The following is a 15,820-nucleotide window of genomic DNA, read 5'->3' on the forward strand; positions in this document are numbered from 1 at the left end:
GGTCAATGACATGAGACAAAGTATATGTGAACTGCTGTATGAAAAGTGAATTTACTCTGTAAATCTTCACCCAAATCCTAAAAAAAAAAAAAAAAGACAATCCAATTAAAAAATGAGCAGAGGACATGAACAGACACTTTACCCAAGAAGACATTCAGTCAGGTAACAAACACATGAAAAAATGCGCATGATCATTAGCCATTAGAGAGATGCAAATCAGGCAACAATGAGACATCATCTCACCCCAGCATTTATAGCAAAGTTCAAAAGAAGGAAAAAAAAAAAGGAAAACAACAAATACTAGTGAGGGTGTGGGGAGACTAGAACCCTCAGACACTGCTGGTGGGATTGTAAAATGGTGCAACCACCATAGAAAACAGTGTGGTGCTTCCTTAAAAAGTTGGAAACCGAGTCAGGCCTATTTTTAAGAGCTACAGGTGTGCTATGCTTTGCCATCAACCAGCCTCCCCACCTGGCCCTGCCTTCAGCCACGTAAGGGAGGGGACTTGACGAGAATAATCTGGAAAACCTGACTCATATCCCTTGAGTTTGGACAGACTGATGACTGACACATACCTGAGAAATGTAAAACAAACAGGCTGAAGCCAAAACAGAGAAGAGACGGTTGTCATTTCATTGACTGTAAGGCAATGCTGTGTGTGTCCTGAGGACCAGATGTGGCTCCCGCGGAGGGAACCAGCATGAGCCTGGGCAACGGACTCTGCCCAAGAGGGCCACTTGGAAGGCTGAGGTGACATAAATATCCAGCTCAAGTTCACACACAGTACAGCCGAGGCCTCCAGCGCAAGATAGGCCATGGAGACCTCCAAGGTAACAACGCTCTGTCTATTTACACATGCTGACGTCCTTTCACTCCATCCTAACCCCTGCTCCCCTGACTCTGACCTTAGAAGCGATTAAGGAGAGTAGCAAAACACTCAGTGAATGGAGGAGGACACTGAAGGAAACAGAAGCCCACCTGAGCCCCTGCTCTGCTGCAGGCTTCCAGGTCTGAGCAGGGCAGAGGAGCTCTGAATTAAGTAGGAACAGAACTGGTATGATTAAGGCTTGTATTAACTGCCATGTAAAATGCACCACTGGACTCCTTCTTTAGAAGCCAGGCATCAGTTTTCAAATGATGCACAATCCATTATGCATTTACGTATAAAACATTTAACTCAGTAACAGATTTGCAGAAGCCCATCAGGTTTTGCTGTTCCCTGTTGACAGGAAACACCTGAGGGACAGCAGCTCCACGTCCTTACCAGGGGAGCCCCTGCTCAAGAAGAGCCTGACCCCATGCAGCCGGGCAGCACCACCCTCAGACCTAGGCCTGAGTGTGGGAAGCCCCGTATGTCACAAACGCAGAAACATGGATGGGAATTACAGAGAAGGACACTGACCAGAACCCTAGGACAGAGACTAAGAGCAGGGGGTGTTTCTGCGCTGGGAGACCAGAGACAGAGGAGCTGCTTTGGGTTAAGGGTGGTCACCCCAAATCACCCCAAGTGGGTTATCTGGGCAGATCTGCTTCCCAAGTCAGCCACACTCCCATCTCTCCCCTACCTGCTCAGGGGCGTCTCATATTGGGGACGTGTACAAAAATACCTGGAAATCCTAAGGTGAAAATGTAAGGTATGGGGAGACTAACCGAATGGCCCCAGCTCCTAGCAAGCTTGCCCTAGTCAGTCCCCATCTGGGTTTGGATGGACCCAGTCACCCTCAGTCCTGGGCCCAGGCCCAGCTTCGTCCTTCCCTTTCTAAGCTACCACTGAAGCTCTAGGTGGCAGGGCTGGCCCAGGGACAGCCTGACTCCCTCAGCCTCCAGGTCATCAGACAATTCCAGGAAGTGGGCTACAGGCTCTGGATGGAAACACAGGCCACACGCCACAGCTGGATTTATCCACTTCAAGCACCGAGCAGACAACACCTGGGCCTGCCTTTTGCACTCTTGCCCTGAGCTTCACAATGTCAGGGGCCAAGTACCATGCTTCTCCCCTGTGCTCCCACATGCTCACTCTCTCTAGTGGGCTGAACTTACCTGTGGAGAAGTTTCTCCCTCCTCCTGGTCACTGTTTGGCCTTTCCATGGGACTGTTCAACGCAGGTCTGATGCTATCTGACCGCTGAAAGAGAAACAGTGCCCTAGAGAGTACAGAGTCATTCGGAGATTAAATCCTAGGGTACAGAGGGAGCTGCGTCCCCAAAGCTACAGCATCAAAGAAATGACAAGGCTGCAAAGATGAGAGGTAAGGCAAAGGAGCCTAGGCATAAACCAAACCACCATGTGGAGCTGTCAACGGCTCTACACTTAGCTTCCTGTTCCACCACAGTAATCACGTAAGAGTACCAATAATGGCAACATCAGGGGCCACTGACCACTTACTTTGAGCCTGGAACCAAGGTAAACCCTTACCAGGATTATCTCATTTACCTTCTAAACATCCCATAAAATAGGCACTGTTGTTTCCCTCACCGTTAGCTAGATCAAGACCTTCGCCAAAGCTGTAGGTGCTCTGGGGCCCTGCTCTATTCTCCTGAGGTCTGTCCCCTCAGTGCTTACTGCCCAAGTCCCACATTTCATTGCCTGAGGACTTCCGTCTGGCTGCATGAGGTGGTTCTGCCACCCTAGAAGCAGCTTTCAACCAATGACTGAAGGGAGCTGGTGTATAAGGACCCCAGGCACCTTGATCCCTCAGGAGAGATAAGGTGTCCTGCACTGGTTCCCACTATAGTTCCCCAGTAGGATTAAGCTCAGTCCCCCGCAGTGGACCCAGCTTGATAACAAACCCTTTATTGGCCACCTTCCGTTCTCTGTCTCATAGCCTTACTGCCTACCAGTGTTTCCTGGGATCACCTTCCAAACAAACTATTCACATTTGAATCTCTGTCTCAGGCCTGCTCCTGGGGAATCCAACCTGCCCACCAGGTAACACAGCTGAGAAACAGTAAATCGCATCCAAAGCTCCAACCTGCCTGAATCCAAAGCCTATTCTCTTTCCCTCATCAGAGATTCTCAAGTTTAGGGATTTTATTTTATTTCTATATATTTTTCTATCCTAAAGTTGAATCCATTTTTGATAAATTATTTCCTGGTCCTGCCAGAAAGCTTAGTATCATCGGAAGAGGTCAGGTGATGGGCCAGGAGAGCTGACCTTTTTGAAAAGTCAAAAATACAAGGCTCAGAGATAGAGGTGAATTGTAGCAAACAGAAAACCACACCAATGTGCAAAGTCTACTAGGGTCACATGGCATTACACATGGGTTGGCAAACAACAGGCCAAATCCAGTCTGATGCTTGTTTACCGGAGCCCAAGTCATGCTCGTTCATTTACCTACTATCCATGACTCCTTTAGGTGAGAAACTGCAGCAGAGACCATGTAGCCCGAAAAACGTGAAATATTTGCTATCTGCCTTTTACAGAAAGAAAAACTGATGTTGTGACATCCTGGGCTGGCAAGGGCAGGCTGGTTGAAGGTGTCTATCTGTACAAAAAACTACCCTCATACATCTGTCCTTCTTTTAATCTGAGGTTCCTTGGTGGGTCTGGAGAAAGTCAGGGAGCTTGCAGAAAACCTTTCATTAAATCGTAGCTGATACTCAGTAAGTTATTTGAACAGTTAATCTAGAATGATTAAATCTTGGTAACAACAGAAGCCATTTGTCATGCTTAAAAAAATCTCAGCTTACCTGTGTGGGAAAAGGTACTTGAATCCGTCCTTCTAAAATGTTGTCTGTAGTTATTTCAACTGAGCGTGTCAGCTGGAGGTCCTGCAGCACCAAGTGGTATGGCACCTGGGGAAACATTTCTTGGATCTGATGAGCCTACAGAAATATAAACACACAGGCCACAGAGACACTCACCCTCAGCAGTGATGGCAGCAGTGACTTCAGTGAGGCCACAGTGCATCACAGGTGCTGGGCACTAAACATGACTTCCTGCCTCGAAAACACAGGGAGGGGAGGCGCCTGGGTGGCACAAGCTTGTTACAGATAGGCTGTAACCTACAGGGTGGAGTTTGAACCCACTCAGCAACGCTGTGCAAGAAAGACCCGAAGAACTGCTTCACACAGAGACAGCCTAGAAAACCCTCCGGGGCAGTTCTCTGTATCACTCGTGGGGATGTTGTGAGTGAAGGGCTGACTCTACCATGACCAACAAGTCTGACTTAAGATGTGCTGAAGTGTGAAATATACACCAGATACTGAAGACTCGGTACACAAACCACAGGCAAGGGGCCACCACACACCATCACACTGCAGTCCCTGTAGGTGCTGCCAGGATACCGAACACAGCACTAGAGGCAGCACTAGTTTCTAAATAAAAAGAAGACAGACACCCAACTGGACCTCAAGACAGACTCGATGAGAAAACGCTCTGAAAAGGTAATTCACTTTTAAGCTCAGTATGCCTCACATATAAGAACGTGTTCTCCTTGAAGGTGTAATTCCTAAAAGGAACAACCTTCTGATAAAGCCACATGGATGAAATGCAAATGCTAAGAGGAAGGAGCCCAGCTCAAAAGGCGACATAATGGAGGATTCTGTTTATATGACACCAGCAACCGAAAAGGGATGACAGGCAAAAGTGGAGGCCATTCCTGCCGTCAGCAGCCCCGCAAGGCTGCTGCACTCCCAGCCCCTGAGCCCATCACCCGGGATGGCCCGCTCCCCCTCTGCTGATGACTTGGCCGAGCACTGTCACCAAGCCAGCAGGAGCCAGCAGGGAGCCACACCTGCTTTGTAGACCAAATCTCAAACCGACCTGCCCTCTAACAAACGTGAATCTCGCGGCAGCTCAGGCCTCACAGCCCACCCTCCAGGCCTCTAGTGGCTCTCTCAGTCAATGGGCCTGTTTCTTCCACACCATCAGTCTCCCCTCTCTAGTGACCACTCCCAGTCGCATACCAAACAGGCTCTAGAATCTATCTTTCAAAAAGACTGGAAAAAGAGTAAGGATATGTCTAAGCACGCACTTCTACTGTATTTAAACATTCGGGAAGAGTGGTATGCTGAAGAAACTGACCACAGTTGTTATGGTGAGGAGGCTGGCTGGATGGGGAAGAGGTGACAGAAACCATGCCCTCACTGTCTCCCATCTTTGAAATGTGTAAACAAATGAATGGCCTCTTCAAAATAAACCAGAAAGCCTCTGACACTACATAGGCTCAAGCTACCCCTCCACTTTTTTGCTTCCTCTTCTAACACACTTCCAGAGATTGTCTATTTCTTTAGCCCCCACTTCAACCCACCACAATCTAGTGCTCAGCCCCTCAGGCTGACGGCACTGCCTTCTTCTCCAGAGAATCAGTTTCCACCACTTGGCCAAACCAGCATGCACTTCAATGAAGAATTCCCACGGACTTGTCCCCTCCCGCTTGGAAACACACTCGTACACCTTCTCTTGGTGTCTCCCTCTCAGTGGGCAGGGAGGCTCCTCCCTCTTCAGACCTGGGCAACACTGGAGGATCAGTCCTGAGCCCCTTCCTCTTTGCAACCGACATTCTCGCCCTCGAGAGCACTTTAAATCTCATGTATAAACTCAAAGCTCCCACTCTATCTCCTGCTTAATCATGAAGGCCTGATTAAAACACTCCGAAGTGCCCACCTGACCTCTCTACTTAGGATTCTCATCGACACCCCACACTTACCCAGCCAAACAGAACTGCTGAGTCCCTGTCCCTCCCTGAGCCGTGCCTGTCTCAGTACGTGGCACCACCATCTATCCGGTTGCTTAAACCAAAAAATAATGCATTAGCTTTCACTCCTCACCTCCCTCACCCCACATCCAAGTCAGAGCACCATCAAATCCTGTCAGCTCATTCTACAAATGTGTCTTAAATCTTTGGAAGGAAGGTTGGGCAATCTACTTCTGTAGTGATACAGTCTCAGAAACCCAAGGAGGGCTCACTATGAGTCAGATCCAACTCCACAGCAGGGGGTGTGTGTGTGTGTGTGTGTGCACGCGCGCGCACGCACATGTGTGTCTTAAATCTGTCCCCTTCTTTTCACCAACACCCTTGTCCAAGCCACCAAGCTGCACCAGGCTGAACCGCAACTGCTCCCTAACTGGTCTCACTGTTTCCATTTTTGCCCCTTTGTAGCTCATTCTCTACTTAGAATTCTAAATAAATGAAGAAAAAATAGAATTAGTGAAGAATCTCCTTTTACTTGGATCCACAATCAACACCGATGGAAGCAGCAGTCAAGAAATCAAGCGACGTATTTTGCACTGGGCAAATCTGCCACAAAAGAACTCTTTAAAGTGTTGAAAAGCAAAGATGTCACTTTGAGGACACTAGACCCAAGCCATGGCATTTTCAATTGCCTCCTATGCACGAGAAATGAGTAAGAAAAGCCAAAGAAGAATTGACACCTTTGAACTGTGGTGTTGGTGAAGAATATTGAATACAACATAGACCACCAGGAGAATGAACAAATCTGTCTTGGAAGAAGTACAACCAGAATGCTCCTTAGAAGCAAGGATGGTGAGACTCATTTACTGTGGCCGTGCTATCAGGAGGGACCAGTCCCGAGAGAAAGATGTCGTACTTCATAAAGTAGAGGGGTGGTGAAAAAGAAGAAGACCCTCAATGAGATGGATTGACAAGTAGCTGCAACAAAAGGCTTAAACACAGTCACAATTATGAGGATGGCGCAGGACTGGGCAGTGTTTCATTCTGGGGTTCATGGGGGTGCTGAGTCAGAATCAATTCGACAGCACCCAACAACAAAACAATTCATCGGATGTCCCTGGGTAGTACAAATGGTTAATGTGCTTGGCTGCTAACTAAGAGGATAGAAGTTCAAATCCCCTCAGAAGTGCTTTGGCAGAAAGACCTGGCAATCTATTTCTAAAAAATCAGCCACTGAAAATGCTAAGGAACATGCTCTACTCTGACACACACAGGGTCACTATGAGTCAGGATCAACTTAACAGCAGCTACTGGTTATAATTCATTCTCCTCCTAGAAGCCAGATCATTGTCTATTTAATGCCCTGTCAGTCTTTACAAAATAAACACCACTAACAAAAAGTCTGTAACAGCCTTCTAGTACTTTCAGTATAAAACCTGAACTTGACCGGCCTCTGAGTCCCTGCACGTGGCTCTGCAGCCTCAATTTCTATCACAACCCCAGTCCCTGACTTGCTGGGCTGATCACAGCCCCGTCTGTTCCCAGTGCCTTCTCACCTCACGGCCTTTCACCAACTGTTCCCACTGCCCGGTGGCTCCCCCACTGATCTGCCTGCATTACACCCGTCACGTCCCCACTTAACCAGCTGGCCTCGGAGAGAATTTCTCCGAGTGCCTTCTCTTCCCGCCCACCTTCCCACCAGCAAAGTTCCCACCACTACCTGCAATCACCTCACTGTGCGTCTGTCATCTGTCTCCCCAGCTACAAGTTCTGCTTCTTGAGGGCAGGACGCTGCCTATTTAGTGTACACTGCAGCTGCTATTCCCAGCACAGCACCTGCCACAGGAACTGTGGCTATCAGGACAAATTTGTTAAACATTAAGAATGAAGGTTAATGAATGAATGAGTAAATCACTTTCTCAGGTACTGGCCACGCTCACCCAGGTCAGAGGCCCTGCTCCAAGCAGTTTGCATTTTAGGCTCTTGCTTTTTTTTTCTTTAAAACCAGAATGAGCACCAGATTCCAACAATGGTGAAACATTTTCTCCAACAATGTAAAATGAAAACACACACAAGACAAGGTGGTTTTGGAAAAATACCAAGAGTCTTAAAGTATCCAAACAACACGCTTAAGCAAACAGTCTACCTCAACATCTCAAATTATGCGTGTGCTTATTTTTTTACTTTGGAGGCAGGAGCCAGGATTTTAAAAACCACACTTGTTAAGTCTCATGTAGTTTTTATAAAAGGAGCATCACAATAATGTGCCCACAGTTGGCAAGAGCCAGGTGCGCCTGGATCACAGCCGAGTGAACCCAGCGGTGCTCAGAGAAGCCCAGAATATCTGCCCCCAAGTAAAACAAAAGCTTCCAAACTAGTTTCAAGTCTAAAATCAGAGGAATTTAAGTCACCCCACTGAATAAATGAAATACCCCTGAAAATCCCCCCTTTCTGCCAGAGCTAGGACCCATAGAGTCACGTACACAGCACACTACTTCCAGCCTTTCTTCCCCTCCCAGTCCCTAAGCATCTTCTTAAAGCAGTGAGTGGTGCTTACCATTGCATTAAGCTGGGAGTTGCTTGCCTGAGTAATGCCAAGAATATTGGTGGTGTGCATCACTTCAACAGAAAAACTCGGCAGCCAACTTGCAATCCGGGACCCTAAAACAAACGAGAACCAAGCTGAGTTTGAGACACCCAACTCTCTCCCAGTAAATGTCACTTCTCTAGAGCAGGCCCCTCGACAGTAACAGCTAATACTCACTGAGGGCTTGCTTTATGCCAGCCTGTGCCAAGCGTTTCATATGCATCAGCTCACTGAATCTTCACTAAATGCCCACGATACCTCCTAACAGTATCCCCATTTTTACCCTTCCCAGAGACTTGGCTCTAGTCCCCTCTTGTCCTTGGTGTCTGAAGCACTCCAAAGTAATGTAAGTTGACCAAAGTCACACAGTAATTATGATGATCAGTATTTGAAGCCAGGGAGTCAGGTTTGAGAACATATCACTACTAGCCTTTCCTGACTCCCAGCGATCCTCAATCCACTCAAGAGGATCGACTCTCTAAGTCTAGAACACAAGGAAGGTTTTCATGGCTCCGAAGCTGCTACAACAGGCCTTTGATGAGTGTTTGCTCCTCTCTTTCCCACTAAACACAAGTTAGTACTCAATGGGAGAGTCAGCATTTTTAAAACTACTTTCAGGAAGTATTTTCTCATAAATAACCTGATTCCATGCCATTGGTTTTCTGATTCAGAGCCCTTTTCAAAGAGTTCTATAGCTCAGTCTCGTAGACTACTGCCACCAAAAACCCTGCTGCTTCTGCTATTGAGGCATTTCCCTAAGGAAAGAAGAGCCCAAGAGACAACACCCCAAGTATTGGCTGTAAAACAACTTATTACACCACACGGGAAAGGGTAATTCTTCTTTCCTTTACAAAGAAGCACCAAGGCATTGACTATCAAAACAAGATAAATACCACCTCAAACATTTCTCCTAACAAAAGATGCTCATTACAAAATTTATACTTGTTTTATTTATTCTTATTCTTTTCTCTTACTAGGGATAAATAAGAAAATTTTTCAATGAGTTTTTAGTAAAATAAGTCATAAAACAATCAATTGCATTGCCGGGCCCCATCTTGAAGATCTGCTAGTGTCCCTCCGGTCTGCCCTGGTCTCTTCAACGGCCACCAAGCCAGGCCCTGCACACCCCATCGATACCTCCGGCCCAACCAGCCAGCTGGCCCCTCACCGATCTCTCAGAGATTTGGTTCTAGTCCCTTTGGCCCTTCCTTTCAGGGCTTTCACAAACATGTCACCACTTCCACCATGTGAAACTCAGATCAGAGATCAGAATAATAGTTGTAACAAAATTTGAGGGCTGCCTGCTGGACAACACTACTGGAACAGAACTAAGGGAATTTAGTGGTGGTGGCATCGATGAACACCAACAGCAGATCGACGTGGAAGGAATTAAGGAAGGCTGAGCAATCGGCCCCATAGGTGGTGCCTTAGAACATGAAGCATGGTTTTTATTACAGCTCCTTTAAACACCACTGAGAGGCGGAATATTCATTATTTTATGGACAAAGAAATGGTTCCAGATCCATTCTTCTGGTAATCCCTGGAAAAGTGACTCAATGACCCCTCATTATAAGCTTAAGTACTTTGTCAATGCATAAATTATTAGCAAAGGTTGACTATTAACCTGCTTAAGTGTGCTCCATGAAAGCATAGTTGATTCAATTACTACCTCCACCCCTTAACCCTCACTCTCACCCACAGTCACAGAGAACCTGGCAGAATGTCTGACACAGGTAACTAACTCTTCAGTGCTATCTATACTTACTGAACACTTCCAATTGAAATGTAAGACGGGCCTCTACAGAGCAATTTATAATGAAAACAGCAGCCCCTTACAGGGGAAAACTCCTTCAAATATAGTTTTAGAGGTGAAACCAACTAACCATCAAAGTGGAAGAAGTGATTGTGTTGGTTTAAGCGAGGTCTGCCTTCAGCTGCCGCAACAGGAACCAAATTCTCATCCAAGTTCTCTCCTTGATGGTCTTCCCTGGCACGATTATTGTCAGCAATATTAAGAGACATTCTGCATGTTGGGCAGGAGGTGTCTTGTTCTAACCAGGAACGAAGACAGGAGCTAGCAAAAAATCAAAATAACATAGATGAACATGCTTAATTTCCTTAGTGTATTTCATCAGATTTCACAAGTACTCTGAATGTATCATGTGTTCCAATGTTATTTTCTATTTTCTACCACTGAGATTTAAATGTTGAGAAAAAACACTGAACATTCACTTGTTGGCATTACCTCTTTGCCCTACTTCACTCTAAAATACTTCATGTGATACCATTTGATCCATCAATCCCATTACTAGGTTTATGTCCTAAAGAAGTGAGAACCAGGACAAGAACAGATAATATGCACACCCATGTTCTTTGCAGCACTATTAACAATAGCAAAAAGATGGAAACAACCTAGGTGCTCATCAACAGAAGAATGGATAACCAAACTATGGTACATACACACAATGGGATACTATGCAACACTAAAGAATAATGCAGAATCTGCAAAACACTGCATAACATGGATGACCTTGGAGGACATTATGCTGAGTAAAATAAGTCAATCACAGAAGGACAAATACAGCATTAGTTCATTACTATAAAAGTCAAAGAAAGGTTTACATAGGGAAGGAAACTTTCTTTGTTGGTTACCAGGTGTGGAAGGGGAGGGGAGGGAACACTGCCAAAATAAAAAAATAATAATTAACAAATAAAATACTTCGTGTGCTCTACTGTGAACACTAATTCTTTATCATACATAGTTATCTACCAAGTTCCTCATCATGAGCTCTCTTCAATAAGACTTCATCAACTTTCTTTCCAACCCTATCCGGCTACTTCAAAATCCTATGGCTGAATCATCTGCCCTGGTCTCTAAGGTCCTTGACTCCTCTACTCAAACAATCTTTTATTTCACTCCATTTTAGGATCTATGGTAGTACAGTGCCTAAGGCATTTGACTAATAATCAGAAGGTTGGCAGTTCAAACCCACCAGCCACTCTGTGGAAGAAAGACAGGGCAATCTACTTCTGTACAGATTTACCACCTCAGAAACCCAGTGGGGGTCACTATGAGTCAGAATTGACTTAATGGCAGTGGGTTTGGTTTCTCTGGTTATTCTATTTCAGCTATACATTGGCAACATCATAACCTTGGCCTTGTCTTCAATATCTTGACTCTAACCCAAGCTCCTCTCCTCTCAGATCATTTCTCTGGGACCCACACTGGTGAAGACCTCCCACCCACTGATAACACGCTCATCAGGCATCACCCCTCAGGTCCTGACTTTCACCTCTTCCCGTTCTTTTCCTTGCACACACAACCTCAACTTTCTCAACCCTCTTCTGTTTGTACTCTGCCTTCCCAGTGAGGTGGAAAGCTTCTTTGCCCCCTTTTAGGAGACCATGATGCTTTAATTATGGTACACACTTAATAAATACTTGTGGTGTCAGTTAAAAGTAAGGGTACGAGAATAAGGAGCAGAAAATGTGAAATGTGGCCCCAACTCCACCACTAACTAGCTTTGTAACCACAGGCAAATCCTTCAATCTCTCTGGGATAATCCTCTCCACTAAAAACTAAAATCTCCAAGGCCTCCCACTTGATGCTAATTATATTCCTTTTCTTCAAAGATCTCAAAGAGGCATTAAAAAAATGTCCATTTGCTGTGTGTCTGTCTTTCATGTTATCTAGGAGAACTTCACCATAACGTGATGATCCTGAGTCACTGGCAACCTCACTTTCCCAGAGGCCAAGAAATAGTAAGGCACTTCTGGCACCTTAAGAGTGGGTGACAGTAATGTTCCCTAACAATGGAATCTGTATGTATATGTACATACAACACTATCACACTCAAAAATAATGAAGTACCTATAATTCCTGTTTGTGGTAATTTAAATATTTGGCAAATAAATGACTATATGTTTTAAAAGTCCACTTTCCCTTGATGAACACTCTTAAATCACACCAGTAGTAAAATTAGCATTGTGGGGGACTTGTCCTCAATACTACTACACTGTGACATACTTTTCATAAGCAATTCTAACTTTTATTTTATGTTGTTGTTAGGTGCCACTGAGTCAGTTCCAACTCTAGTACATCCCTATGTACAACAGAACAAAACACTACCCAGTCCTATGCCATGCTTACGCCCATCATCACTGCCACGGTGTCAATCCATCTCATTAAGGGTGTTTCATTAAAATGAAACCCCTTTTTTGCTCACCCTCTACTTCACCAATAACGATATCCTTCTCCAGGAACTGACCTCTTCTGACAACATGACCAAAGTACAAGAGACGAAGTCTGGCCATTCTTGCTTCTAAGGAGCATTCTGACTGTACTTCCCTCAAGACAAATTTGTTCATTATTCCAGCAGTCTATGGTACATTCAATATTCTTCTCCAGTACCACAATTCCAATGCATCAGTTCTTCTTTGGTCTTCCTTATACACTGTCTAGCTTTCACACATGAGGTGAAATGAAAATTCCATGGCTTAGGTCAGGCACACCTTACTCTTCAAAGTGACATCTTTGCTCCTTAACATTTTCAAGAGGTCTTTTGCTCACAGAAGGACAAATACTGTATGAGCCCACTATTGTAAAAAGTCAAGGAAAGTTTATTCAAGGAAGAAAACTCACTACAATGAATAAAGAGGTCTTCTGAAGCAGACTTGCCCAGTACAATACATCATGTGACTTCCTGACTGCTGCTTCCACAGGCGTGGATTGTAGATCCAAGTAAAATGACACCCTTGACAACTTCAATCTTTTCTCCATTTATCATGACATTGCTTACTGATCTGGATGAAAGGATTTTTGTTTTCTTTATGTTAAGGTATAATCCATAAGGCACTGAAAGTTGTAGTCTCTCATCTTCATCAGTAAGTGCTTCAAGTCTTCTTCATGCTCAGCAAGGAAGTTTGTGTCATCTGCATATCACAGACTGTTAATGAGTCATCTTCTAATCTTGATGCCACATTCTTCTTCATGTAGTCCAGCTTCTATATTCTAATTTTATTTCAATGGCCACATGAACCACCACACTAAACAGAATAGCCTGAAAACCCCAGGGTGAGTACAGCTAGTTAGACATAGTTGCCTCTGCTAAGACTTCCACAATTCAAAAACACTAACTTCAAAGAAAACAAATATTTTTCTGTTGTTGGTGTTAGGTGCCATAGAGTCATCTCCGACTCATAGCGACCCTATGCACAACAGAACAAAACACTGCCCAGTCTTGTGCCAGCCTCACTGCTATACCTGAGCTCATTGCTGCATCCACTGTGTCTATCCAACTCGTTGAGGGGCTTCCTCTTCTTCGTTGACCCTCCGCTTTACCAAGCATGACATCCTTCTCCAGGGAATAGTTCCTTCTGACAACATGACCAAAGTAGGTGAGATGACGTCTGGCCCTTCTTGCTTCCAAGGAGCATTCCGGCTGCACTTCTTCCAAGACAAATTTGTTAGTCCTTTTAGCAGTCCATGGTATTCTCAGCATTCTTCTCCAACACCACAGCTCAAAAGCATCATAATATAGTTATTTTTCTACCTAACTATTATATTCTATTGATGAAGTCTTTCCTCCTCCTTCTACATATGACACTTCAATGTAATTAAATATTCACTTGGCTCTAAAACCTTAGAAAGATACCTTCTGCTATAACCAATTATCTAGCTATAGTCTACTGTAATCTAGACATTTAGTTTTATCACAAACCAAAATGAATTTGCCCTCAGTTGATCATCACACAAGCCTACTCTACCACTATTAACCAAACCTACAATGTAAAGCAAACCAAGGGAATGGCCCAACAATTTTTTTGCTCATTCAACCCAAGGCAAACAAGGGTTTTAAAACTAAATCCTACAATTAATTCAATCATATGATTTAAAGCATTTTTTCTGGGTTAAAGCATATTCTTTGAGTTAGTCTTCTCATCTAGTCTCTCCAAGCTCCTTTACAACTGTCTGAAAGGTTTCTGAGGAATATGTGTGAATTCCTTGGTCTTCCCAACCTCAGCCAACAGGACCACAGCTTACTAAGTTGTACAAACCAGAAATCTAAGAGATTCACTGATACTTTCACATTCCTTATTTCCCCACATCCAGTCCAGCACATCCTTCCTAATTGCTCCCAAATCCATCCATTCTCTCCAAGTCCACCACTGCAGCCCGAGTTACTCTCAATGTTTACCTGAACACTGTAGTGACCAATCAGTTCCCCTGTAGCCAGAGTGAGCTTTTCGAGCTTTTCAAGTTGCAAATCAGATTGCATGCACCCCAATATCTGCTTTAAAACCTTTCAATGACTTCAAGCTCCTGCAGGTCAAGCCCCTCCCTGCTTCTCCTACCTCAGCTAACACCACTCCCTCTTATAATGAGTTCCAGTCACATAGGTTCTCATTAAATTCCTTCAACATACCACATTCCCTCCTTCTAAGGGAGCTCTGGTGGCACAGTGCCTAAGGCATCTGACTGCTAACCAGAAGACTGGAGGTTCAAACCCACCAGCCACTCCTCAGAAGGAAGGTTGGGCAATCTACTTCCGTAGAGATACTGCCTCAGAAACCCAAGGAGGGTCGCTATGAGTCAAGTCGACTCAAAGGCAGTGAGTTTGGTTTTTGGTTCGGCAGTGAGTTTGGTTTTTGGATTAAGGACCCTTTGTACAAAACATCCCCTCTGTCTCAAACACTCTTCCATCTGACCCCTCCCTTCACTGATGTCAATTAACTCCTATTCATCTTCAACTCACTTCCTCCAGGTGTGAATCAGGTTCTTTTGTTTCAAACTCTCAAGAACCAAGTTCTTTTTCTTTAGAGCACTTATCTCAACCTGTAGTTATACACTCATAATGTGACTGGTTAATTCATGTTTCTCTCCTCCATTAGACTGTAAGCTCTGTGAAAGCAAAGACAATATCTGTCATTTTCGTTTTATTCCCAGAAGCAACAGAGCACTTGGCACATAATAATCTGCCAAAATATTTATTGAATAACTCATACTGCAGCTCCAAGAGCCTTCTAATATTAAAAAGGAGAAGAAACTCTACTTGGGAATATGGAATTAGTGGAAGATTACAGACATAAAGATCAAAACTTTCTCAGTATACAAAACTGACCATAGATGTAAGAGGCCAGAAGATACCACCAGGTCTACCAATACCAAAAACATCAAATCTATTCACAGTATAATTTAAACAGACAGAATCCCTATGAGATCTCTGAGAATCAATGATGTTGCATGGTGAAGACTGCGATGGAAAGAAACAACAGAGACTCTCTGAGGAGGGATGGGTCTGGCCCACACACAGACCTAGTCCAATCCTGAAGGACTGCAGAAGTCCCATTCTGTAACCCTTAATAACACCAGTCAGTTCTTCTGGACTCCTCAGTGGTCCTGGTCCCAGTACCCATCTGCAGTGTAGTAAATTACTTTGTGTGGCTTTTCTACCCATAAGTCTTTGTAAACTCCAAGGTGAGATTTTCTATGAGCAAGTGAAGAGCTCCTGATTGCTGAAGGTGTCCACCTGGAATATTTCTGTTGGGAGAGGCACAAAACAATGTTCTGGGAGGTGCCCACTCTCTCTCAGGTGCT

General features: G+C 44.7%; 1 protein-coding gene across 1 annotated transcript in view; it reads right to left on the reverse strand.

Moving 5' to 3' along the window:
- The window catches only part of AMFR (autocrine motility factor receptor), a 61,747-nt gene that overhangs the window by 9,995 nt on the left and 35,932 nt on the right, over positions 1 to 15,820 (reverse strand). Inside the window, exons 9-12 of the mRNA XM_007947194.2 lie at positions 10,107 to 10,297; positions 8,194 to 8,297; positions 3,691 to 3,825; positions 2,042 to 2,125 (exon numbers count right to left, since the gene is read on the reverse strand). Of these exons, the coding sequence (XP_007945385.1) occupies positions 2,042 to 2,125; positions 3,691 to 3,825; positions 8,194 to 8,297; positions 10,107 to 10,297 (514 nt within the window). The remainder of the gene's footprint in view (positions 1 to 2,041; positions 2,126 to 3,690; positions 3,826 to 8,193; positions 8,298 to 10,106; positions 10,298 to 15,820) is intronic.

The sequence above is a fragment of the Orycteropus afer genome, unplaced genomic scaffold (genome assembly GCF_000298275.1).
Source record: "Orycteropus afer afer isolate SDZICR_OR568_19922 unplaced genomic scaffold, OryAfe1.0 scaffold00009, whole genome shotgun sequence".
NCBI classification, from domain to species: Eukaryota; Metazoa; Chordata; class Mammalia; order Tubulidentata; family Orycteropodidae; genus Orycteropus; species Orycteropus afer.